Here is a 27,411-nt window from a genome sequence, read left to right on the forward strand (position 1 = left end):
ATGCTTTGGATTTTTAACGGAAGATGTTTCAGAACAAAGTTTGTACTTTTTTAAAGAAATTTAAATAAACGTCATTTATACTGAGAATTACCGTCGTCTTTGTCATCAGGTGTCTGATGAACCTGCGAACTTTGTGTCCGCCGCCAAAAACGTTGTAATATGACGATTCCCAAACTTTTGTCAAACCAAAACTCATTCTGAGATTTGAACACATTTGCATGTTCACGGTTCTCTGATGTCGATTAAAAGTCACACGACATGCATTTCAGCTTGATTGTTTATATTATACATTTTTTTTTTGATTTGACGGAATGTTCAAATGATCAACACTATTCAAACTCCAACTGACAAAACTCCCACAATCCTTTGAGACTCAATCAAACTTACATTTTATGTACTATTTCTAATACATTTAAAAAACATACAAACTAACATGCTGACAGCATGCTATTAACATGCTAATCATGCTATAAACATTTTAGAAACTTGTTAATCATGCTAGAAACATTTTAGCAACACGCTAATCATGTTAGACACATGCTAGCAACTTGCTAATAATGCTAAAAACATACTAGTAACTTGCTAATCATATTAGCAACATGCTAGCAACATGCTAATCATTCTAGAAACATGCTAACAACTTACTAATCATGCTAGAAACATGCTAACAGCGTGTTAACAGCATGCCAATCATGTTGGAAACATGCAAACAACTTGCTAATCATCATGCTAGAAACATTTGAGCAACAGGCTAATCATGTTAGACACATGCTAGCATATTGCTAATTATGCTAAAAACATACTAGTAACTTGCTAATCATATTAGCAACATGCTAATCATTTTGGAAAATGCTAACAACGTGCTAACAGCATGCTAATCATGTTGGAAACATGCAAGCAACTTGCTAATTATGCTAAAAACATACTAGTAACTTGCTAATCATATTAGCAACATGTTAGCAACATGTTAATCATGTTAGAAAAATGTTAACAACTTGTTAACCATGCTAGAAACGTGCTAACAGCGTGCTAACAGCATGCTAATCATGTTGGAAACATGCAAGCAACTTGCTATTAATGCTGAAAAACATACTAGTAACTTGCTAATCATATTAGCAACATGCTAGCAACATGCTAATCATTCTAGAAAAATGCTAACAACTTACTTGTCATGCTAGAAACGTGCTAACAACGTGCTAACAGCATGCTAATCATGTTGGAAACATGCAAGCAACTTGCTAATCATGCTAGAAACATTTGAGCAACAGGCTAATCATGTTAGACACATGCTAGCAACTTGCTAATAATGCTAAAAACATACTAGTAACTTGCTAATCATATTAGCAACATGCTAATCATTCTAGAAACATGCTAACAACGTGCTAACAGCATGCTAATCATGTTGGAAACATGCAAGCAACTTGCTAATTATGCTAAAAACATACTAGTAACTTGCTAATCATATTAGCAACATGCTAGCAACATGTTAATCATGTTAGAAAAATGTTAACAACTTGTTAACCATGCTAGAAACGTGCTAACAGCGTGCTAACAGCATGCTAATCATGTTGGAAACATGCAAGCAACTTGCTATTAATGCTGAAAAACATACTAGTAACTTGCTAATCATATTAGCAACATGCTAGCAACATGCTAATCATTCTAGAAAAATGCTAACAACTTACTTGTCATGCTAGAAACGTGCTAACAACGTGCTAACAGCATGCTAATCATGTTGGAAACATGCAAGCAACTTGCTAATCATGCTAGAAACATTTGAGCAACAGGCTAATCATGTTAGACACATGCTAGCAACTTGCTAATAATGCTAAAAACATACTAGTAACTTGTTAATCATATTAGCAACATGCTAGCAACATGCTAATCATTCTAGAAACATTTTGATTTTATATTGTTATTTTATTTTTATTTTTTAATAATTATTCACTTCTAAATCAACTCAAAACCCCTTAAATTGTATGTTGGAGCAAGATTATTTGTTAAATATTTTTTATTTTTATTTTATTAACTTAATATTCAATTTCTATTTAGAAATAAATGTAATCGTCACGAAATGTACTTGCTTCTATAAAATCCAATTCCCATTGTTTTTGCACTTTGGAAGCATCTCCTCAACTTTTTTGTCAAACCACTTGGAGATGAAGTGATTTCTGGAAGCGCCCCTGAAACTTTACATTTACATTTCAGAAATGTATCACTGCATTTGCATGTTCACAGTTCTCCAATGTTGGTTAAAATCACATGACATGTAGAAAAACAAATAAAATATTTCATCGTTGTATGAAGAATTTCATATATTTTTGTAAATTTTAATAATTATTTGCTTTTGAATAAACTCACAAACCCTCAAATTGTCTGTTGGACCAAGTATATTATTTATTTTATTTATTTAAGACTCCATTTCTACTAAGAAATAAACTTAGTAGTCATTCACAATTTGTTTTAAATCATTAGATTTAGATCAGCATTTAGTTTGTGTGTTATATCAACTTACAAACCCTTAAAATGTGTTGGAGCGGTTGACGTAAGTTAAATGTCTATTTTTTCCTTTATTTAATGTACTTATGACTCCATTTTTACTGAGAAATAAACGTATTAGTAGTTAGTAGTCATTCAATGATTGATTATCTAAAACCCAATCCCCTTAAATGTTCTAAATCATTTGATACACTCTTACAAATAAAGGCTCCAAAGAGGTGTTTTTGCAGCGATGCCATAAAAGTACCATTTTGTGCTTCCCCAAAGAACTTTTCAGTGCTTCGAAGAGCCAGTTTGAAAAATCTTAATGATCTTTTTGGACTAAGAACCTTTTCTGCATTTCAGAGGTTCCAAGATCTTCAATAAAGATCCTTTATTTTTAAGAGTTTTCATGGTAAGTGCCTTCAAACACAAACTGAGGCTATTTTTCTTAGATTTTTCCTGACACATCCATCGTGATTGCCACTAATGTCACATTATTTGTGCAAAACCTTTGCAACTCTCTTGAATCTAAACATGAACATCTGCTTTGTTTTTGTAGACTAAATGCTAAAAGATTGAGCAGAGCATGAGGCCCCGTTTACACGAAGGGAAAACGCAGATATTTCCCTGCGGTTTGGCCTCTCATTTACACGAAAACCCCGTTTTTATCACAGAAAACGATTATTTCTAAAAACTCCGGCCAAAGTGGATAAATTAGAAAACGCCGTTTTCACGTTGTAGTGTGGACAGTAAAAACGGAGGCTTTGGAAAACGATGACGCATATTTATAGTCATGTGACGAATATTGTACCAATAGATATCTATGTTTACAGCAGTAATTGTGCCTGTGCTATTTACACACTGCTGCTAAAGAGATTTACCTTGTACACTCCTCAAATTACAGTCCTAAAATGATGACGGAAAATTTACTCACAGTTGCTGTCCTGCAAAACATGACGACAACTGCTTTTCAGATAAAATATGAATGTGCGCGATATAGACGCGTCAGTGGATGATGAGATATTTCCATAAATTATCCCGCCAGAAGAATTGCGTGAAAACTTATTACATCTGTATAATTTTGGAGGCTTTACGCATGCGCAGTAAGGCGAATTTGATGTTTTTCTACGTTTCAGTGTGGATGAGAAACTTTAGGAAAACGCTTGGAAACGCTAGTGTGGACGGAGAGCGTTTTAAAATGAAAACTCCGTTTTCAAATGTATCCGGATTAATGTAAACGTAGCCTGAGATGAACTGGGCATCAAGACTCAGAGCGTTGTCAATGTGGTTTAATCAGTGTCTGATTGATTGATTGCTTAATTAATTAATTAATCACTGATTATAATCAGCTGTGCTGAAGGTTTTAAAGCTTCTGTGAGCCTCTCAAACACTTTCAGACAGCTACAAATTTGTTCTACCTTTCTTTGTTTGTCTTTCAGTTAGAAAGACTGAATTTCTTCTCTTTCATATTTTCTCTTTGTCTTTTTTTCTTTTAGTAAGAGTTTTATGTTGTCACAACACCTTTCTTTTTATAAAGCAGTGTCTTTTGAAGGATTTTTTTCCTTCCATTTCTTAACTTTCTCTTTTTTTTAACTTTATTGAATGAAGAAAGTGCTTCTGAGAGAATTGTGCTTTCTTAGTTTTTACTTACTTTCAGTCAAAAAGACTGTTATTAACTTTTCTTTCATAGTTTCTGTTGGTCATTTTTTCTTTTAGGAAGAGTTTTGTGTTGTCACAGCAACTTTGATTTGATAAAGCAGTTTCTTTTGAAGGATGTTTCCTTCCATTTCTTTTTTTTCTTCTTCTTATTTTAACTTTTATTGAGTGCTTCTGAGAGATTTGTGCTTTCTTTTCCTTATTTCTTTTTTTTTGGATTCATATTTTCTGTTTGTCACTACTTTTTTCTTTTAGTAAGAGTTTTATGTTGTCACAACACCTTTCTTTTTATAAAGCAGTTTCTTTTGAAGGATTTTTTCCTTCCGTTTCTTAATTTTCTCTTTTTTTTCTGAGAGAATTGTGCTTTCTTTGTTTTTTTTTTTTTTCTTTCTTTCTTATTAACTTTTCTTTCATAGTTTCTGTTGGTCATTTTTTCTTTGAGTAAGAGTTTTGTGTTGTCAAAACAACTTTGATTTGATAAAGCAGTTTCTTTTGAATGATGTTTCCTTCCATTTCTTTTTTTTTTTCTTATTTTAACTTTTATTGAGTGCTTCTGAGAGATTTGTGCTTTTCCTTTTTTGGATTCATATTTTCTGTTTGTCACTTTTTTTTTTTCTTTTAGTAAGAGTTTTATGTTGTCACAACACCTTTCTTTTTATAAAGCAGTTTCTTTTGAAGGATTTTTTCCTTCCGTTTCTTAATTTTCTCTTTTTTTTTCTGAGAGAATTGTGCTTTTGTTTTTTTTTTCTTTCTTTCTTTCAGTCAAAAAGACTTATTAACTTTTCTTTCATAGTTTCTGTTGGTCATTTTTTCTTTGAGTAAGAGTTTTGTGTTGTCAAAACAACTTTGATTTGATAAAGCAGTTTCTTTTGAATGATGTTTCCTTCCATTTCTTTTTTTTTTTCTTATTTTAACTTTTATTGAGTGCTTCTGAGAGATTTGTGCTTTCTTTTCCTTATTTCTTTTTTTTTATTCATATTTTCTGTTTGTCACTTTTTTTTATGTTGTCACAACACCTTTCTTTTGAGAAAGCAGTTTCTTTTAAAATATTTATTGCTTAATTTTCTGTTATTTAAACTTTATTGAATTAAGTAAGTGCTGGCTATAACAGTGTTTTGACCAGGAAAAGTTTCGCATCATTGACTAATTTGCCGTTGTTGGCTTGTGAAATCTTTCGTAATTGAATGTTGCGAGACAAAGTATATTTCTTTACTTTTATATAGTTTGGTTTTTATTTCCCTAAATCCCCCAACCACTGACACACTTACACTGTAAAACGTTTTCACTAGTTTTAACTTAAGTTTAGCAGCTGCCTTAAGATTTTAAGTTAAATCAATTTAGGCCCGGTTTCACAGACAGGGCTTAGACTAAGCCTGGATTAGACCATAGTTCAATTAGGACATTTAAGTAATTTTTTTATAAACGTGCTTCGAAAAAAACATTTTGGTGTGCATCTTTAGACAAAACAAAGGCACTGATATATTTTAAGGTCAGTCGGTGCAATTTTCTCTTAGTTGAAACAGCTCAGACTTGCATTTTAGTCTAGGACTAGATTTGAGCCTTGTCTGTGAAACCGGGGTTAAACTCAAGTTATATCAACTCATTTTTATTGTAATAAGTTAAAATGACTTAAGCTGATTTAACTTAAAAACCTAAGTTCAGCAGCTGCCTTAAGTTTTTAAGTTGAATCTGGTGAAAATGTTTTACAGTGTAGTGTTGTAAAAATGCAAGTACTTTTTTTATGTTCAATACCTTGAAATATGGTCAACAAGTTGAATTATTGAGGTGTGAAATAAGTGTTATCTTGTCTACTTTTTTCTATTAAACTTAATGCAATATTTACAGTAATTCAGTTAACATACACTGAAATGTCTGAATTTATTATCAAATGTAAGACAAAAATGATGTTTTCAGGCATGAAAGCATTGATGTTATCGGTAACACTTTGCAATACGTGTGCACAAATAAGCATTAATTCATGCTTAATTAATGCACAGATAATCACGAGTTAATGTATAATTAATGAAGAAATAAAAAATGATTACTACATCAGCAACTAATGAACATTCTTTATGATTCATAGATTAAGTAATCAATAAATTGTTATTAGTTAATTGTGTCATAATATACTATTTAGGATGTGCATGTCTGCAGCTAGACCCTATTGGATGCTGTGGCTTAAAGGTGCCATAGAATGCATTGAAACAAAATTTTTAATCGTTCTCTGATATCTACATAGAAGGTTTATGGCTTAGGAAAGGGCAAAAAATCTTCAGAAACGGTCCATTTACAACCCTAGGATTTGTCCCTAGAATGAAATGCTCTGTTATTGCCATATTTGGAAGGTCCGTGAATATTAATGAGGAGCTCTGCTCTGATTGGCTGTCTCACAGAGCGGCTCGCTCACACACAGCTGTAAGGAAACACACGGAGGAGATATATATTTAATTACAGCCGCTTTTAATATGCGGTTTGTTCAGGATGCTCAGGATCATCATTGGGCATCATCAGTGCACTCATCTCTCCGTTTAAGTGGTAAGTGAAATCTTATGTACAGGCTAGCACTAGCATTAAGCTAACCATGTCCCTTCAGTGGCTTGCTTTATTTTACTGATGTACTGACGTTAATGATGATTGGGGGCGTTACTATGTCATGTCCATGTACTAAACTCTTATTATTTAACTATGCCCAGCTAAACGCAGTTTTCCATTCTATGGCACCTTTAAGTGAGCTTTAAGGACACTCACCTTTGACCTGAGGCTTGACCTTGTGCATGCTTCCTGTGGTGTGAATAATTTCTCAAGCGGCCAAGACCGCAAGTATTGGGACAGGCCCTGACACAAACATGCTCAAGTTCCTGATTTAACGCTCTGATTACGAGAGACTGTCAATGCATCTGATATTCAAGTAACAAACAACCTTTTGAGGCATTTTGAACATTTTATTTGAAAAAACACATACAAAAAGGGTCATATACAAGACAAGAAATTAAAAAAGAAAGAAAATTTTGGGTTAAGCTATGCAACTTTTTGCATCATCATTAGTAATAAATACAGTACAAAATCCACCAAAAGTGAATCTAAGATTTCTTTTTTTTTTTTTAAACGCAATATACACTTATCTAGTTATCATACATTATAATCACCAAGCTATTGCTTAAATATTGTCAATACATATTTTCTACTTGAGCTATAAAATATTCATGTCAGAAAACATTGCGCAGTAACAGCACACAGCAGTGTCTTATACAAAGAGCCACTTCCCTTTCACTGGCAGGTTATTCAACTATTTTTTTTCTTCTTTTTTTTCCTTTTTATGTCAGCAGCAGAGAAACATCAGAAATATTTATGGTAAAATATTTTAACATATGTATCCATTCTCATACGCATATTAAAACCTGAGAAAGACATGCATTACAGAGCTTGTGCTTTAGGATCTACGGTTCAGTCTGTTAGCGAAACATGACACTACTATTGCTTATGTCCAAAATCTGCTGGAGAGATGGATCAAATCAAGAGACTTTAAGGCTACACAGGCTAGAAACACAAATCATAAAATATAAAGCCATTGTTCTTTTTCTTTTTTTTATTTCGGCGCAAGTGTGTGTATTCCAGGTACGGCAGGAGAAATGCTTATTTTACTGGAAATCTGCCTTTGTAAAACACGACAGATCATTTATTATTTGGGGGATCGGAGCTAAAACGATGAACTAGAATGTACCACAACACGACCTGCATTCAGACATTTAAAGCCCCTCGTATGAAGTACCGATACGAAAAGAAAAATAAAGGAAATCTGCTACTAATGGGCACAAAATCAGCATCACTTTTCGTAATCGAAAGTTAAAGCCAGATGGGCACAAGACAAGCAGCTATAATCACTCACAGTAAGCGCTGAAGTCACTCCTCACTACTGAAAACACTGAAAAAACAGATTCACGGCCTGGAATCGGCGGCTCGGTTGCGAGCGGCCGACGTTTGCAGGATGCCAGTGAGAGGGCAGCAAAGCCGAGAGAGTGCAAAAAAACAGGAGAGACATGCAAAACAATTCCAGTCCATTGAACAGTTTGTCTACGAGCTCACAGCTGAACGACTCTTTGAAATTGCATTAATGGAATGTAACCAAAAAAACTACAGCACCACATACTAGCACGTTTCAGCACGCCCTTGGGAAGGGGGGATTTTTAGCTTGTTTTGACACTTATGCCCCTTTTAAAAGTACAACCGCATGCAAAGCACTCCCATTTAAAGTATAGCACGATGAGGTATTTATACACACGTTATGCTGACGGAAATAAATAAACCGACCGGTTACATTTGCGATACTAGTTCGGAACTTAAATACGCACCCATAGTAGGTGAAGTTAGTCATAAATTATGATTGTTAAATACTTAAGGCATTTCGACGCACAATATCATGTGTAAACTATAAAGTATGGAAGCTGGTTCTTGCCGTAAAAATAAAAAACAAAAAAAAAGTTATTGCGACTTATCGCACAATTCTGACTTTTTTCTACGAATTTTGAGATATAAACTCGCAAGTGAAAATTATGAGAATATATCTTACAATTCTGATAAAGAATTGCAAAAAAAAAGATTAGAATTGCGATACAAACTTGCAAAAAAAAAAAAATAATAATAATTGCAATTCTGAAAAAAAATGAAGTCAGGATTGTGCAATTTATAAACTCGCAATTCTGTGGAAATTATGCGAGTTTATCTCTTAATTTTGAATAGTCAAAATTCTGACTTTTTTCTAAAATCGTGAGATATAAACTCACAATCGCGAGATATAAACTTGCAATTCTGAGAAATAAAGTTGCAATTGTGAGATATAAACCAGCAATTCTGTGAAAATTCTGCAAGTTTATATCTTACAATTCTGAGAAAATTGTCAATTGCGAGTTATTGAAGTCAAAATTCCGAGAAAAAACTTGCAGTTCTGAGAAATAAAGTCGTAATTGTGAGATATAAACTCGCAATTGCAAGAAAAAAAAAGTCTGAATTGCAAGATGTAAACTTGCAATTCTGAGAAATAAAGTCAGGATTGTGCAATTATTAACTCTCAATTCTGTGAAAATTATGCGAGTTTATCTCAATTCTTAAAGTCAAAATTGTGAGATACAAGTTTTCACTTTTTTTCTCAGATCGTGAGATATAAACTCACAATTGCGAGTTATAAAGTCCGAATTGTAAGAAATAAACTTGCAGTTCTGTGAAGAGTCTTTTTTTTTCCCTCAGAGCTGGACTTTATAATTCGCAACTTATTCTTGCAAAAAAGTCAGAATTGCAAGAAACAAACTCGCAATTTTGAGAAAAAAAAAATCTGATTTGTGAAATATAAACTATAGATATAGATTTCTAAGATATAAATTCTGTCAACACCTCAGTTTCTTTTGTTCCTCAGAACTGGACTTTATAACTCACAGTTGTGAGCAAAAAAGTAAGAATTGCAAGATACAAAGTTGCAATTGCAAGGAAAAAAGTCAGAATTGTGTGATATAAACATAATTCAACATGATCAGTATCATATCATATTCTTTTGTTGCTCAGAACTTTATAACTGGCAAGAGAAACAACTCACAATTGTGAGACAAATGAGATATAAACTTGCAATCCTGAAAAATAAAGTCGCAATTGCATGCTATAAAGTTAGAATTGCAAGATACAAAGTCACAATTGCGAGAAAGAAATACGTTTATAACCCGCAATTCTGACATTATAACTCTCAATTGTGCGTTTATATCTTACAGTTTTGTCAGAAAACGTCAGAATTGTGAGATAAATCGCAATTACCTTTTTTATTTTTCATTTAGTGGCGGAAACAGGCTTCCATAATAAAACACAGACAGACAATGAGAAAAGATCACGCTCTACACGGTGATCGAAAAACAAAACGCTTCCGGCTTCCTGGCTTCCAAGCAGCTGAACGCTTGGATTCTGGAAAAGTTGCGAAAGCAAAGTCAAGAAGGTTACTTCGTCAAACATACTACGAAGACATCTGAAATGCTACGGAAAAACAGTCACGTACATTGAAAGTGGTCAGTGAGGCAACAACCATCGCTGTGCTGTTAAAAAAATCTGTTCCCTTGTTTTTTTCCGTTTCTTCTTTTTTTCATATGGAGTGCACGATACGCAAGGAAACTGAGTGCAAATGCAAAAGCAGGGAAAGAGGAACAATCACACGACCTCTTCAGAAAAGTGAGTGCATTTACAAAAATAACCACTAGCTACATTAAGACGACAATAAATAACTCCTTTGTTTGTTTTTTCCAGCATTGCAGCTACTTATGCGGAGAAGCTGTACTAGCCCCACGCACAGGTTGGCGACAGTCGGAAAACGAAGAAGAGAAGAACTCAAACCAGAAAGAGACTGATCGTGGAGAACAGCTTAGAAAAGTCATGTTTGGTTTCTATAAAACAAATGGCTTTACTCCCTTGTCATGTCCTCTAGAAATGGCAGCAAACGGGTTTCATGCACGGTATGACTCTACAGATGCTGCTGTTACGACCAAGCGAGACCACGAGTCACAGAGCGAATGGAAACACAGAGTTATGCCGTTACTATTCAACGTGTGCTTGTGCTACAGGCATTAAGGTACATAATTCACTCGTGGAGACGCGTCGAGAACACAGTGTCTTCAGGATTAGTAGAATGTCGCGCAGGAAACGTCCTCATGCACGTCGACCTCTCGTCCCAAGAACCCCGGCCTCTCGCTTCAACATGCATTTGGTGGATAACGTTTCTAAGCTTCGGAGGCGTCACGAGCACAAAATGCGGACTGTCACAGTTCATATCAAGCCTGGCCTTTACGGTTACAAACGGACGTCAAGCATCACCTCCGGAAATCACAGACACGACGACGGAGCTTTTTTTAAACACGGGGTCAGTCATTAGGCCGTGTTCACACTTGGCGTCTTTATTTTTAAACTGCCAGTGTCTGTTTTACATTATAACCCTATGGAGTAAAACGTCTTTTCAAAAAAGCCCTGAGCGCTTTTTTTAAACGCCACCGCCGGTGTCTTTTTCTGCAGCTCAGAGCATCTTTTCAAGTGGAAAAAAGTTTAACTTTTCTGAAGAAAACGCCCTTTTTTTGACGGCTGACCAATCACAAGCGAGTAGCTGAACCTTTCGTTTTCGTAACAACAGGAAAAAATAGGAAAGGTGCCGTTATACAGACTTATTTTTTTGTTGTGAACCGGATTTGCCTCCCCGTTAACTTTAAAAAAAACGCCGTATATGAGCCACATATCGACATGTACAGTAGCGCCGTTGCACTTCGGGCGACCCTTTTTCGAGTCCCGGCTCGCATACCTTTCCAATCCCGTCCCCCGCTCTCTCTCTCCCACTTCGCTCCCTGTCTATACTGCCCTCCAAAGGCAAAGTGCAGTATCTACGCGAACACTGAAACAGAAAAATGCCTTTAAAGTTTAAAAACAACAGCTAGTCAAACATGTTGACACTCTCATTTCTCTGAACGGGACACAATTGATCCAGAAGACTTTGCCACAAGACAAAACAGTTGTCACAAAGTCCATTTTAAGCCTTAACTCAATTTTGACCAAATGTGTAGTTACTGCGCTTTGCCTTTGGAGGGCAGTATATACTGTCCTATCAAATAAAAGGCAAAAATGTCAAAAAAGAAAAGAGCCAGCTTCCTTTTTTATCAACATTTCTGCTCCGCACATAGGCTACTGTTGCAGCCGTTGTTATAGCAACAAAAAGACGCCCTCCGCTGCAACGCTTCCAGATTTTTTGTAACTAAAAAAACACTCTTGTCAACTTTTTCTTGTCAAAAAAGACACCAAGTGTGAACACGGCCTTATTCTACTCTTTACGCTTCTCTCGTTCACTGATGACTTTGATTCCCTTTTTTTTGTTTGTTTGTTTGTTTTCACGAATGATTCGTTCGTGACCAACCACACGTAATATGTCGGCCTTTGTGGCGTTCATGCTGTAATGCTTCATCCGTGACCTACTGAACACTGAGGACATTTGGTTGGTCTTCAGAGCACTTTGACCGAAACCATCGCCAACCGCAGTGCTTTTCTTCTTCTACATCGTCAGTTGGCTCAGAAGGCAAAGGTCAGAGGTGAGAGGTGATGGAGATGACACACATTTGGCAAAGTGCCCACGAGGGGACGAAGAAAGACGACAGGACTTCTAGCTAGTGCTACACGAGACATCAGCTGTCGGGGGACAGCTGCGTCTCAATGTCTACCCTGCAGATGGGACACTTCTTATTGGTGGCCAGCCACTGGTCAACACAAGCCTGATGGAAGAGGTGCATGCAGGGCAATCTCCTGGGAGAAGAAAAACAAAACATGAAGGATAAACCACACCAACCATTTTTTAATTCAAACTGGTTTGGGAGTAGAGCGTCAACTACCTGACGTCCTCTCCGTCTTCAAGCATCGAGAGGCATATTGTGCATTTCTCATCCGTGTCGAGCTCTTCTTCATCCATGCCGATCTTCAGCTCTAGAGGTCTTCTCTATAAATCACAAGAGTTGTCTTTTAGCATATGGTTTTTATCCCAAAAGAAACTTACACTTCATAATTTACAAAGAGTAAAATAGTAAACCAGGGGCCATATGTATAAAACTTCTTAAAAATGGTCTAAAGGGGAAACGCTGTCAAGTCTGAGATTTGGGCTTTTTGGTTTTTCATGAAGTGTTTTTTTCAGACTAGTGGAAAGGAAACACCCAAATGACACTGTTAAGTCTTTCTTTTATAGCACTTTATCTATTTGTGTCAATAGATTTAAATTACAATGCATATTTTTAAAGGCCAAGAGTTGTTTCTCCTACACTGAGCCATAAATCTCCACTTCAGTGGCACTTACACACACCACACTTTACATTTGTGTTCCTGTCTATCAGGGTTGGGGCCATTCATGAATTGAATTAAGAATGAATGGTAAATTCCAATTCACTTCCTGGAATGGAATTGGAATTGCATGCAGCTGACAGGAAATGGAATTGGAATCGAATTGGAATGTCAGGAAACAGAATTGAAATCAAATAAATTCAAGTAATTGACCCCAACACAACTGGAGGATAAGAAGGTAATTTTGCAAGGATGCTTTAACCAAAAATGTCAAACGTTTTTTAAAAGCCATTGTACAGTTGTGGTTTTACCTTTTTATACTTGTGAGGAAAGGTAAACCTCTCGATGGTGGTCTGCACAGCCCCTCTGTTCACATTGCCCAGTCTGTCCTCCAACTGCAGGAGCTCCTGGAATCAAAGCCACATGGAAACACGTCACATTACGTGATGGCATGAGAGAGAATGATTAGTTATGCGAGTAGAAGACACCAAGTGTGACAGTACCTCGTAACTCTCCCGCACGGCAGACGCATGGCGAGACGGACTGAGGCTTTGGAGAGCCAGCAGATGTAACTGAGGATATGGGTAGTTTCTGATCTCATGGACAACCTGTGTAGGACAACACCAATCAATCAAGTACAGTCAAGCCCGAAATGATTCATACCCCTGGCAAATTCTGACTTAAAGTTACTTTTATTCAACCAGCAAGTTCCAACACAAGCTTCTTCCAGAAGATAAGACGACGACGTACAAGAGACATCATTGTGGGGAAAAATATTTATTTACATTTGAACAAAAAGTGGCATGTCCAAAATTATTCATACCCTTTGCAAACCGTCAGAGTCTATGGGAAAATCCAAAGTTCTATACCCTTCCAAATAGTCAAAGAGAAACTTGGCCTTGGGCACCAGTGGACATTTCAGCATGACAACGACCCAAAACACACAGCAAAAGTGGTGAAGAAATGGTTAGCAGACAAAAACATTAACGTTTTGCAGTGGCCCAGCCAGAGTCCTGACTTAAATCCAATTGAAAATCTGTGGAGGAGCTGAAGATCAGGGTGATGGCAAGGAGACCCTCCAACCTGAAAGAGCTGGAGCTCATCGCTAAAATATGGTCAGCAATTATAGGAAGCGTTTGATTGCTGTAATAGCCAATAAAGGCTTTTCTATTGATTATTGAGAAGGGTATGAATAATTTTGGACATGCCACATGCCATGGCCTAATGGTTAGAGAGTCAGACTTGTAACCCAAAGGTTGCGGGTTCGAGTCTCAGGTCCGGCAGGGATTGTTGGTGGGAAGGTGAATAACCAGCACTCTCTCCACCCTCAATACCACGACTGAGGTGAGTCCCTTGAGCAAGGCACCGATCCCCCAACTGCTCCCCGGGCGCCGCAGCAATGGCTGCCCACTGCTCCGGGTGTGTGTTCACGGTGTGTGTGTGTTCACTACTGTGTGTGTGCACTTGGATGGGTTAAATGCAGAGCACAAATTCCTAGTATGGGTCACCATACTTGGCCTCACTTCACCTCCTTTCTTTCCTTTCCTTTATTTTCATTTGGGAGATGGTCCAAAAAAAAATAAAAAAATAAAAGTAACTTTAAGTCAGAATTTGCCAGTGGTATGAATAATTTCACTTCATTTTCATTGTAGGTCATTGGTTTGATTTCCAGGGAATGGGAACTTATTACATTGGATATGAACAGTGTTGGGGAAAGTTACTTTTAAAAGTAATGCATTACAATATTGATTTACTCCCTAGTAACTAATTACATTACTTTTTATGGAATGTAATGCGCTACATTACTTTTGCGTTACTTTTTAAATCTGGGCAGGGCTTGCTTGTTTGTTTTTAATATAAAAAGTTATATTTTTGTCAAATGTAAAAGCCTTTTCACACCAAAAGCCTCAGGCTTAGAGAAAAGTAAATTGAGGTCTGTACAGTAGACCGCAGAAGAACAAATGTCAACTCTTCAGCAATAAAAAAAAAAAAAGGAAAACAAATGTTTGATTATTTTGAGTATTTTTTGCTTATTAGTATGGATGAATTGGATCATCGAAGGTCGGCAGCAAAGACATCGGTTAATAAAATAGGATTAAATACTGTATATAAAGGATATTTTTATTAATTAAAAAATTTAATTATTGCAGGTTTGCGTTGAATTTCACTGTTTTTATTCATTTTGAAGAATACTGTATCTGTTTTTTTAGTGAGTGAGATGAATTAATGCATGTTCACATTTATTCTAGAACTAAAGTAACATCTTACTCACAATTTCACTCAACATGGGGACAGGAGAGCTTTTAATCAATAAATGGGAGAAAGAGTAAAAAGATATTTTCTTGTCAATTAAAAAGTAATGCGTTACTTTACTAGTTACTTGGAAGAAATAATATTATTACGTAACTTGCTTTACTTGTGATGCATTACCCCCAACTCTGGATATGAATGGTTTGCAGTGGATACAAAAGGCTCAGACTGACCACTTGTGCTGAGGTGGTGTTCCTGGGGAAGTGATGCAGTCGTGGAGAGGTCAGGTAATGCTGATAGTGTTGAGTGAGAGGAGAGACGTGGTACTGCGGCAGGCCTGGATCCACACTCAGATCCCTGAATGCAAACACAGAAATGCCGTCAGTCGATCAAAGCCAAACAGTGCACTAGTTTATCAAGTCGCTGATCACAGACATACCAGTCTGTTCCTTCGGCAAGGTAGCGCGGCTGCTGCGGCACTGGTGGCGGTGGGGGAATGTGAATGGATGGAGGGTATTCGTACGGCGGCCGCAGCGTCTGCGGATGGGGAAGGGTTCGGTCTTGAGCGTGTCTGCTGGGAAAATTGTAACGAAATGAGTCAGAACTGAACTGATTCTAAAAATATACCAGAAAATCTAATATTTTACCAGTTTGGATATGAAAACAACCACTAATGATCGTTTCTTAAGACATGGAAGATGCACTACAGGTCAATAGGGAATAAAAATTATACTCATAGTCATAGATGTCACCACACTAAGAAATGCACTCCAAAAAATGCTTTTCTTGATGATGTTTTGTCTTGTTTCCAGCCAAAATATCTAAGAATTCTTAAATCAAGAAGGATTTTCTAGACAAGAGAAAATTATTGTCTTATTTTCAGTAAAAAAGTCACACTTAAGTGAGTTTTTGCAAAAAAATCTAAACATTGAGAAAATCACCTTTTAAAGTTGTCCAAATGAAATTCTTAGCAATGCATATCACTAATCAAAGATCAGGTTTTGATATGTTTGAAACATGATCTTTACTTAATATCCTAATGATTTTTGGCATAAAAGAAACATCGAAAATTTTGACCCATATAATGTTGTTGGCTATTGCTACAAACATTTTACCTCTATTTTTGCCATTATGCCTCTATGTACCACAATAGGGTTGAACTCAAGCTCAAAGCAAGCCTTTTCCATTAAGGACAGCTAAACGAGTTTGTTTACCAATAACTATTGAGACTGGATGGACAGTAGAACTTTTGAAGTCTGGTTGATTATGGTCATACCTGGGCTGTGGAAGTATCCTCCTGTGCTGGGCTTCCAGGATCTGCTGCTGGATGAGGTATTGCTGGTGTAAAGCCTGAGGTAGGAAGGGCGGGGCCGGGATGTCCTGGAACGGTGGCGCTGGTATGTGGTTTAGGGGTGGATGTAACGCCGCGGCTGGCTGGTGCACGGGGCCGAGGTGATGGCTCATTCCTGTCTGAGATTGTCCTGGATGGGGCATTGGGAAATCAACAGGGATCTGGGCCTGGGGGCCTACGTGGAAATGCCGGCAAGAGGTAGCATGACTGTGCTGATGCCTGTTAAAATGAGATCCTGCAACAACAATGACACCAATTATGAATGGGATTAAACCGCCGCTGGAGGCCGGCCTTCCTCCTCTCCTGAACTTCCAGAAGAAATCAATCATCAGCGGTAGGGTGTGATGGGAAATGAAGAGTGAAGGTTTTGAACAGCGTGTTTGCGTTAATCTGTTGGTTTGGGACGCTACATTCTCACAGTTTAGGATTGGGAATTGAACTGAAGTCAATCAGCCTAATGTAAATATCTAGACTTGCAACTAGTTCTGTTTTGTCCAGTTTTAGTATATTTTTCTTCTAACCAAACATTTTGTCACTCTACAACAATACCCCTATTTTTTCCATCCTAAATAGTCATATTTCCAATAGTGTTGTTCATATGGCATATGTGAGCCTTGACCACAAAACCAGTCATAAGGTTTAATTTTTTTAGAAATTGAGATTTATACATTGTCTGAAAGCTGAATAAGATTTCCATTGACGTATGGTTTGTTAGGAAAGGATATAGTTGGTTGAGAGGTAGAAAATCGAGAATCTGAGGGTGAAAAAATTGCCTTTAAAGTTGTCCAAATGAAGTTCTTAGCAATGCATATCATTAAACAGAAATTCATTTTTGATATATTTACGGCTGGAAATTTACAAAATATCTTCATGGAACATGATCTTTACTTAATATCCTAAAGATTTTTGGCATAAAAGATAAATCGATAATTTTGACCCATACAATGCATTTTTAAGACTGGTTTTGTGGTCCATGGTCACATTTATCAGCTGGTTGTGAGTCAAATGGCCAGTTGCATTCACACTTGTCTTAACTGGTCTTATGAAATAACAGTTAACCAATCTAGTTTTACATTTTAGGGTTCAAATTAGACTTAAACAAATAAATCCCACACGATCCATACTTGCAAATGTATCAAAAATGGATTTATTTACAATGTTTTGGTTTATGACCTATAAAACAAGTTATAACAAGAGAAAAGTTTAGACTAGTCTAAAAAGTTTATGCAAAAGGCCATTGAACTTTTCTGGTAGTTCACATATAGACCACTAACCCTGAACATCCTGATGGATAATTGAACTTTTCAAGTGTTCACTTCATTATAAGTAGGGTTCTTGTTCTTTTGGAAACCAAACTGTGTGTGGTTTCCAACTAGTTCCCAAACTAATAAAGCACAAACCTAAAGGTTAAGATTACAAAGCACTATATAGACAATGAACGCTAAATTTAGAGTTGGTAGAACATCCTGATAGAAAATTTAACACTTCAGGTAGTCACTTCTTTGTAGAATATGGTTGTTGCTCTTTTAGAAACCAAACTGTGTGTGGTTCCAAACTAGTTCCCAAACCAACAAATCAAAGATAAAGATGACAAAGCACTAAAATATAGACAATTAACCATAAACTTAGTGTTTGTAGAAAACCCTGATGGATAACTGAACTCTCTAGGTAGTCACTTCTTTGTAGAATACGATTCTTGCTTTTTTGGAAACCAAACTATGTGTGGTTTCCAAATAGTTCCCAAACCAAGGAAGCACAAACCTAAAGTTAAAGATTACAAAGCAATAAAATATAGACCACTAACCCTAAACTTAGTGTTGGTAGAACATCCTGATGGATAACTGAACTTTTCAGGTGTTCATTTTAGAAATTGGTTGTCGCTCTTTTGGAAACTAAACTATTTGTGGTTTCCAACCTAGTTCCCAAAACAATGAAGCACAAACCTAAAAATGAAGATTACAGAGCACTAAAATATAGACCACTAACCCTAAACTTATTATTTGTAGAACATCCTGATGGATAATTGAACTTTTCAGGTGGTTCCTTCTTTGTAGAAAACGGTTCTTGCTTTTTGGAAACCAAATTATGTGTGGTTTCCAACTAGTTCCCAAACCAAAAAAGCACCAACCTCAAGATAAAGATTACAAAGCACTAAAATATAGACCACTAACACCTAAACGTAGTGTTGGTAGAACATTTTGTTGTATAATTGAACTTTTCAGGTAGTTCCTTCTTTGTAGAAAACAGTTCTTGCTTTTTGGAAACCAAATTATGTGTGGTTTCCAACTAGTTCCCAAACCAACAAAGCACAAATAAAAGATAAAGATGACAAAGCACTAAAATATAGACAATTAACCATAAACTTAGTGTTTGTAGAAAACCCTGATGGATAACTGAACTCTCTAGGTAGTCACTTCTTTCTAGAATATGATTCTTGCTTTTTGGAAACCAAATTATGTGTGGTTTCCAACTAGTTCCCAAACCAATAAAGCACCAACCTAAAGATAAAGATTACAAAGCAATAAAATATAGACCACTAACCCTAAACTTAGTGTTGGTAGAACATCCTGATGGATAATTGAACTTTTCAGGTGTTCATTTTAGAAAATGGTTGTCGCTCTTGGAAACTAAACTATTTGTGGTTTCCAACCTAGTTCCCGAAACAATGAAGCACAAACCTTAAAATGAAGATTACAGAGCACTAAAATATAGACCACTAACCCTAAACTTATTATTTGTAGAACATCCTGATGGATAATTGAACTTTTCAGGTGGTTCCTTCTTTGTAGAAAACGGTTCTTGCTTTTTGGAAACCAAATTATGTGTGGTTTCCAACTAGTTCCCAAATCAACAAAGCACAAATAAAAGATAAAGATGACAAAGCACTAAAATATAGACAATTAACCATAAACTTAGTGTTTGTAGAAAACCCTGATGGATAACTGAACTCTCTAGGTAGTCACTTCTTTCTAGAATATGATTCTTGCTTTTTGGAAACCAAATTATGTGTGGTTTCCAACTAGTTCCCAAACCAATAAAGCACCAACCTAAAGATAAAGATTACAAAGCAATAAAATATAGACCACTAACCCTAAACTTAGTGTTGGTAGAACATCCTGATGGATAATTGAACTTTTCAGGTGTTCATTTTAGAAAATGGTTGTCGCTCTTGGAAACTAAACTATTTGTGGTTTCCAACCTAGTTCCCGAAACAATGAAGCACAAACCTTAAAATGAAGATTACAGAGCACTAAAATATAGACCACTAACCCTAAACTTATTATTTGTAGAACATCCTGATGGATAATTGAACTTTTCAGGTGGTTCCTTCTTTGTAGAAAACGGTTCTTGCTTTTTGGAAACCAAATTATGTGTGGTTTCCAACTAGTTCCCAAATCAACAAAGCACAAATAAAAGATAAAGATGACAAAGCACTAAAATATAGACAATTAACCATAAACTTAGTGTTTGTAGAAAACCCTGATGGATAACTGAACTCTCTAGGTAGTCACTTCTTTCTAGAATGATTCTTGCTTTTTTGGAAACCAAACTATGTGTGGTTTCCAACTAGTTCCCAAACCAATAAAGCACCAACCTAAAGATAAAGATTACAAAGCAATAAAATATAGACCACTAACCCTAAACTTAGTGTTGGTAGAACATCCTGATAGAAAAATTGAACTTTTCAGCTGGGCACTTACACTTAAAATACAATTCATGCGCTTTTGAAAACCCAACTATGTGTGGTGTCCAACCAGTTCCCAAACCAATAAAGATGACAAAGCACTAATTAAAAAAAAAAAAATATATATATATATATATATATTAACTAACCCTAAACTTAGTCTTGGTAGAACATCCTAATGGAAGACTGTTTCTCATGATCAGATCCATCAATTATGTTTCTGAAGTCTGAACTTTTCTTGACAGATTACTTTGTGATTGAGCGGTCCAATGAAATTGGCTGTGTTTTTTTTTTTTTTTTTTTGGAAATAATCATGCATCCATGAACTGTATTCTGCAGTTAGTGAACTGACGTGTCTCCTCACCCCGGCCCAGCAGATTTAGTGACTACCGAAAGCAGACTGTGAGATGGAGTTCCTGGACAGCTGAAGGAATCCACAGCTGCTTCAGTTTCTCTGCCAAATTTCTGAGCGAGTAGTAAACGTCTCACAGTGCTCTGGATTTAGTCCGAAGCTGCTGTATTTTCATACGAGCGGTTAGCCTGTCACGCATAATCAATGAAGGGATTTGCGTTTTCCAATGAAAATGACAGAACTTTGGATGCACATGTGGGAACTATTTTGCAAAGGCAGTATACATGTGCTGGCAAAACAAAATCTCAAATCCAATGACATCTGAATAGACATGAAGTAGGACACCTTCCTGAATCAACATCCTCTGTTGGTTCTGGAGCAACAATCACAGCCTAAAACTCAATTAAAATGACTGAGGGTTAAGAACGCCGTTGACGTCTGAAACAGGAATGTTTTTCTAAGACTCTTGATTCTTAGGAACATGTTTACTGTTATTTGTCCAAATGGAATGATTAACCAAAATGACATCAGAAGCAGCAGAAATCTCAGGAACCCAAGGCTTTTTTGCTGGTGCAGGGGCAAGACATGCAGTTATAGCATGCTTATTATGAGCTGACGTGAACATTAACGTATAGAGCAACGAATACACTTCATTAAAAGTCCTGGCTGATTACATAAATTAAACATCCTTCATTCAGAAGTGCTACTTGGTAACAAGACCGGTGAATGTTTGAAACATGGATTGAGACTGAGTTTGTGGTGTTGTGATGTAGGTATCTGCTGGCTACTTACAAGACAACAAATAAGTGAGGAAATGAATCAATGCACCACTTTATGGGTTTGAGGACACTTATATCACAGTAGAAATGGGAAAACATGAGACGCAGAGAAGCAGAATTACCCATCTCTCTAGTCTAGACTTCAGAATGAAGGAATTGGAAACACATAAGCCTAAATCACCAGATGAAATCACGAATAACGTGTCGTCGCCACACTGAGAAATGGGCCGAGCCCATCGCTCAATGTGTGTTAGTGGGAGAAGATATAATCACAGAGATGAAATGTGTGGATACCTGGACACACCACAGAGATAGGCCACGTTTACATTGCATCCGAGCCATTTACCGTGAGAAGACTTGAAGGTGCAGCGTTAAGGAAAGGGATCTAACAGGATCACATTGGGGCGCCACAGTAGCGCCGGTTGGGTTGTGGACGTCTACGGTTCTGGGGAACGCACACTGCACCTTCAAGTGCCTCAGCGATGAGCGTAAATGACCGCAGATCAACTCATTGAGGTCTCATGATGAAAAAAAGCGAGGAAATCAGTCTATCGGTCACAGCAGAGGGAGGAGGTGGGGGGAGACAATAAATGGAAATCAGCAAGAAGCACACTGGAGGTTAGGAAAAATACTATATTCTTTATTGAAAAATATTAGTATATGTGGATTTGTGTCATAATAATAAGTCCATGCAACAAATAAAACAACATTGACCAATAGCAAGGCCCACCATGCTCAGTACAGGGTTAACAGAACAAAAGCAACATCCATCCAATGAGCAGATGCATCGGCTACAGCACATTACAGTACAGCAGGGTACATCTTTACTACAGAAAGATTACATTGGAGTCTATTCAATGTAGAATCAAAATAATAATAATAAATGTGATTCATGCACTGAAGTCTATTACCAGAACAAAAGGTAGAGAAACCACAACCAAACAATAGACATTTGCATTGCTCTAATAGAGGATCTCAGTAGCAGTGCAGGAAATCAACATCCCTGCCAAATGGATGGCATTTTGGACGCAATTTGGACATCGCATTGGATGCCTTTCGGAGCCAATCGTCAGTTAGTTAGCGTGTTACTTCATTTGTCTGTTGTTTTTTTGCTTTTCCTCTAAACATGATTGTGAATGGCCGTGTAAAATCAGAAGGGCGATGAATGAAGCACACGTTATGCGGGGTGACAGCTAAAGGTTTGTGGGTTCGGTGATCAGCCGAGCACAAAATGCATCCATTTTACAGGAATTTACATACATGTTGACTACCAAAAGCTGGATGGGACATACATGAGTCACTCTTCTAGAGCTACTGATGTGGGTTAAACTACAGCACTTGACATAAAGACAGCAGTTGTAAATGCTCTAAATGTGTTGTTAGCTCTGGTTTTAGTGTGTGTTTGGTTCTCAGGAAGGGAGCAGATCTGAGATGTTTGTCGTCTTCTGATGGAAAGAGGAAATGAGGAGGGATCAGAACACAGATGATCATTAAAACACAATGATCTGATAATGCAGAATGTAGATTCAGCCTCCATAGACTATGAGACAGGAGATAAGAACAGAAATAAAGCACATGAAATCAAACTATGAGACAGAAGATCAGAAAACAGAAATCAAAAAAGCTTCATGAAATCAGTGATGGAGGTAAAGTTAGCAGCTGGTCTCGACACAACGATAAATTGCTCAAAAATAAGCCATGTTATTCTGATTCTGAGACAAACCCAGCCAAAACTCTTACGTTTAATACAAAGGTCTCTAGTCGACTGGTGAACTGAAATGTTGATGTTTTATTTGTTGTCCGTTAAGCTCAGGCCTGAATTAGCATCTTTAGCTGTCTGAGGTAAACGCCAAACCTCACAAATAAACCTCAACGGATACATACAGCGCTCATTTGCTCGATAAAACGAATCAACAATCTGTCATTTAAGCCGAATTCAATTCTTAAAAGCCAATTGGTTGATTTTAAAGACATTTTAAAAGTAAAATCTGACGCGTAACGCGTCCTTCGCTCGGCTAGCTAACGTTAGGTTAATATAACAGATTAACGTCAGATCCGAATCAAACCTCAGTGACTCGCTAAAGAAAATAAACCGTTATTTTATTACGATTTCCCCTCGATAAGGACCGACAGCAGTGTATAAATCAGTCGTGGGTTTAATAACCATGCATTAAACAAGCCAAAGGCCCTCAGATGTGATCTGATCGTGAAATAATGTGTTATAAATACCTCTATTTCTCACTGAGCCAAAGACAGGAAGAACCAAATATCCGACATGAACTAACACCATCCTTCAGATCTTCTGTTTGATGAATACAGACTGTAAACGGATGAATAAATAATGTACATTCAGCGGGATCATATGCAGTCAGTCACCGCGAGGACAAAGAACAGCGGCGGTGGCGTTCGATTCGCCAACAAATCGCTCTAGCGAGTCGATTCCTCAAAGTGATTCGAACGAACCGAGTCGCGAAGCGATCGCATCTGTAAGAGCGGACTCGATTGAATCGCGTTTCGAACAGGTTCGATTCGCGATTCATTCGAGTGAATCAAAGCTTAAAACCAAAGACATAATCTGACCGCTAGAGGCGCCGCTGAGGACAAAATGATTATGATGATTAGTTGGATATCAATAACTACACCACAGTTGGTCTGGCAGAGCTTTAATTGCAAGAAAATCCTTTACAGTACCATGTTTCATTGGGCCGCCAATGAATTCAAAACGAAGCAGCAAAAGGAAGATATTATAGTACATGATGCATACAAAGTACATATAAAGCTATTAAAGGCAAACACTGTTATTCAAGTGCTTGGATATTTACAGCTTGTGGTCTTTTAAAATAACAAAAAGCAACGTTAATTAAAAATAGCAATAAAATAACCATTTGCATTATTTGAGTTCAATGCAGTCAAAATGTCTCAAATTTGGCCCATACCTACTTTCCCCGTTTTCTTATGACAATTTGACACAATATTAAAAACAATTCATTCAAGCAACTGTAAACCATAGAAAAAAAAGTGTCTTACAGTCAAGTATATAATCCATTGGTTTTAAGTTTTCATTTAACATTTAAAACATAATAAAGACATTTATACTTTATACTGCATTGATAGAAACGCTGGATTGTTTGATAGATATGGATGCATATGCTTTTATACAATAAAGGTTACAGAAGGGTGTTTTCTCAGCAGTGCCATAGAGGAACCATTTTTGGTTGCTAAAGAACCTTTCTGTGAACCATATTTTTTTTATTGTGAAGAACATTTTTCCACTATAATGCAATGATACGATGGCGTTTAAGTGCCACATAAAAAAAAAATCTAAGATTAGGAGATTAAAGTCATAATATTTGGAGAATAAAGTCAAAATATTATGAGAAAAAAAGTCTAAATATTTTGAGAATAAAGTCTAAATATTTTGACAAAGTTGAAATATTTAAACAATCAAGTAAAATTACAAGAATAAAGTTGAAATGTTTCGAGAATAAAGTCAAAGTATTTTGAGAATAAATTACTAGAATTAATTCGTAGCAATTACAAGTTTAAAGTTTTAATATTTTGAGAGTAATGCAGTGCAAATGGCCCGGATTGGGAGCACTGTGAGGTATTTCAAAGTCTCAGCTTTCAAAATTAATTTTATAGCCAAATACAAACAATATGTCTACTACAATAATGTTTTTCATGCTCTTTAATGTGGCAAGACAGATCACTGTATTTGCCTCAGTTTAAATCAGTCATCTTTCTGATTACATTGAGACATTTCATTAAATGTTAAAAAATTTAGTAAAAAAACCTTTATTCTCAAAACATTTATTCTTTATTCTCGAAATATTTTAACTTTTTTCTTGAAACATTTTAACTTTATTCTCAAAAAGTTTAGACTTTATTCTTGAAATATTTCGACTTTATTCTCTAATTATTTCAACTTTATTCTCATAATTTCATTTTTATTCTTGAAACATTTTCGACTTATATTCTTAAAAGATTTCGACCTTATTCTCGTAATTACGTCTTTATTCTTGAAACACTTCGACTTGATTCTTGAAATATTTGAAAAATTATTCTCGTAACATTTCGTCTTTGTTCTCAAAACTTTTCGACTTTATTCTCCAAATATTTTGATGCTATTCTCCGAACATTTCATCGTGATTTCATCTTTATTTTCGAAACATTTTTACTTTATTCTCATAATATTTCATCTTTATTATCATAATATTTCAACTTTATTTTCAAAACATTTCGACTTTATTCTCGAAACACTTAGACTTTAATCTCGAAACATTTAGACTTTATTCTCGAAACATTTAGACTTCATTCTTGAAATATTTTGTCTTTATTCTCGTAATTTCATTTTTATTCTCGAAACATTTTCAACTTTATTCTTAAAACATTTCTACCTCATTCTCATAATTACGTCTTTATTCTCGTAATTTTTACTTCATTCTCGAAACATTTCGACGTTATTCTCAAAACACTTTGACATTTTTCCCAAAACATTTAGACTTTATTCTCAAAATATTTTGATGCTATTCTCCGAACATTTCATCGTAATTTCATCTTTATTTTCGAAACATTTTTACTTTATTCTCATAATTTTGACTTTATTCTCAAAGCAGTTCGACTTTATTCTCATAACATTTCTACTTTATTCTCATAATATTTCGTCTTTATTTTCAAAACATTTTGTCTTTATTCTCAAAACGTTTCGACTTCATTCTTGAAATATTTTGACTTTATTCTCGTAATTTCATTTTTATTCTCGAAACATTTTCGACTTTTTTCCTACCTCATTCTCGTAATTACGTATTTATTCTCGAAATATTTCGACTTTATTCTCAAAACATTTCAACCTTATTCTCGTAATTTTGTCTTTACTCTCTAAACACTTAGACTTTTTTCTCAAAACATTTAAACTTTATTCTCAAAACATTTCGACTTTATTTTTGAAACACTTTTACTTTATTCTCTAAACACTTCGACTTTATTCTCGTAACATTTTGACTTTATTCCCAAAACATTCAGACTTTATTCACAAAATATTTAGTCTTTATTCCCAAAACATTCAGACTTTATTCTCAAAATATTTAGTCTTTATTCTCGAAACATTTAGACTTTATTCTTGTAACATTTAGACTTTTTTGTAACATTTTGACTTAATTCTCAAAATATTTAAACTTAATATTTCGACTTTATTCTTGAAACATTTCAACTTCATTCTTAAAACATTTTGACCTTATTCTCATGATTTCGTCTTTATTTTCGAAAAAATTGAACTTTATTCTCAAATTATCATGACTTTAATCTCATATATATATATATATATATATATATATATATATATATATATATATATATATATATATATGTTCTGTAAATGTTAACGATTCTTCGTGAAACCATCAATGCGAATGAAAAAGCCTTATTTTGATCTGTTCTGAGTGTGTTGAAAGAGCCATGTCATTTTAAAATCAAGTGGGAATACAGCAAACTGGATTCTTGAAGGCCCAGTAGGACCTAAAGCGCTCACTGCCTAGAGTGCACTACAGCAAAAGTTCAATATTTTCAACATTTAGTGGCATGATGGGAATGTTTTTCTTCTGTGGTCTTGTACTGCACCATTCCCAATGACATCCATGACTTACTGACACTACATACACTCTGAGTAGGAATCTTTAGTTACATAAATAACCCCATGAGGTCTGTAAATAAACACTGCCACATTCAGTGCAGTAACTGCGGAGAGTATAAATGCAGATCTATTGCACTGCCACTGTATTTATCTTGATGATATTGTATTCGTCTCTACATCTGTGTGTTATGAAAAATGACCTTTTTCCCAGTTATATTATTAAACATGAAGTGAATTTGTTGTGGAAAAGATTGCTTGTTACATTAAGAGTGAAAAATCCACTGCGACTCCTTCCATTCATCAGTATTTTCTGTGTCATTCTGTGCTGCCGTAGTGGTTTGGCGGATCTGACGTCTCCTGAAGACTCGTGTGTGAGATCTCCTCATCTTTATTTGAGGT

General features: G+C 35.9%; 2 protein-coding genes across 3 annotated transcripts in view; both read right to left on the reverse strand.

Annotated features, from left to right (window-relative positions):
• Nucleotides 1-8,795: 8,795 nt before the first annotated feature.
• LOC141286745 (E3 ubiquitin-protein ligase ARK2C-like) lies at nt 8,796-23,804 on the reverse strand. 2 transcript variants are annotated; one of them, XM_073818847.1, is made up of 8 exons: nt 23,613-23,804; nt 16,493-16,802; nt 15,656-15,790; nt 15,450-15,573; nt 13,470-13,574; nt 13,278-13,373; nt 12,528-12,631; nt 8,796-12,441 (listed from the first exon to the last, which is right to left on the reverse strand). In XM_073818847.1, the coding sequence occupies exons 1-8, from the start codon at nt 23,671-23,673 to the stop codon at nt 12,324-12,326; spliced, it is 1,053 nt and encodes a 350-aa protein (XP_073674948.1). In that variant the 5' UTR covers nt 23,674-23,804; the 3' UTR covers nt 8,796-12,323. The 2 variants fall into 2 exon arrangements, 1 of the variants encoding a protein (XP_073674948.1); XR_012339342.1 differs by lacking the exons at nt 8,796-12,441; nt 12,528-12,631; nt 13,278-13,373; ... (2 more) ...; nt 15,656-15,790; nt 16,493-16,802 and adding an exon at nt 22,003-22,923 and having other exon boundaries at nt 23,613-23,753.
• A 3,047-nt stretch (nt 23,805-26,851) lies between these two features.
• The window catches only part of LOC141287776 (phospholipid phosphatase 1-like), a 10,253-nt gene continuing 9,693 nt past the window's right edge, over nt 26,852-27,411 (reverse strand). Inside the window, exon 7 of the mRNA XM_073819903.1 lies at nt 26,852-26,923. Coding sequence (XP_073676004.1) covers nt 26,852-26,923 — 72 coding nt within the window. The remainder of the gene's footprint in view (nt 26,924-27,411) is intronic.

Source organism: Garra rufa, chromosome 15, assembly GCF_049309525.1.
Source record: "Garra rufa chromosome 15, GarRuf1.0, whole genome shotgun sequence".
Lineage (NCBI taxonomy): Eukaryota > Metazoa > Chordata > Actinopteri > Cypriniformes > Cyprinidae > Garra > Garra rufa.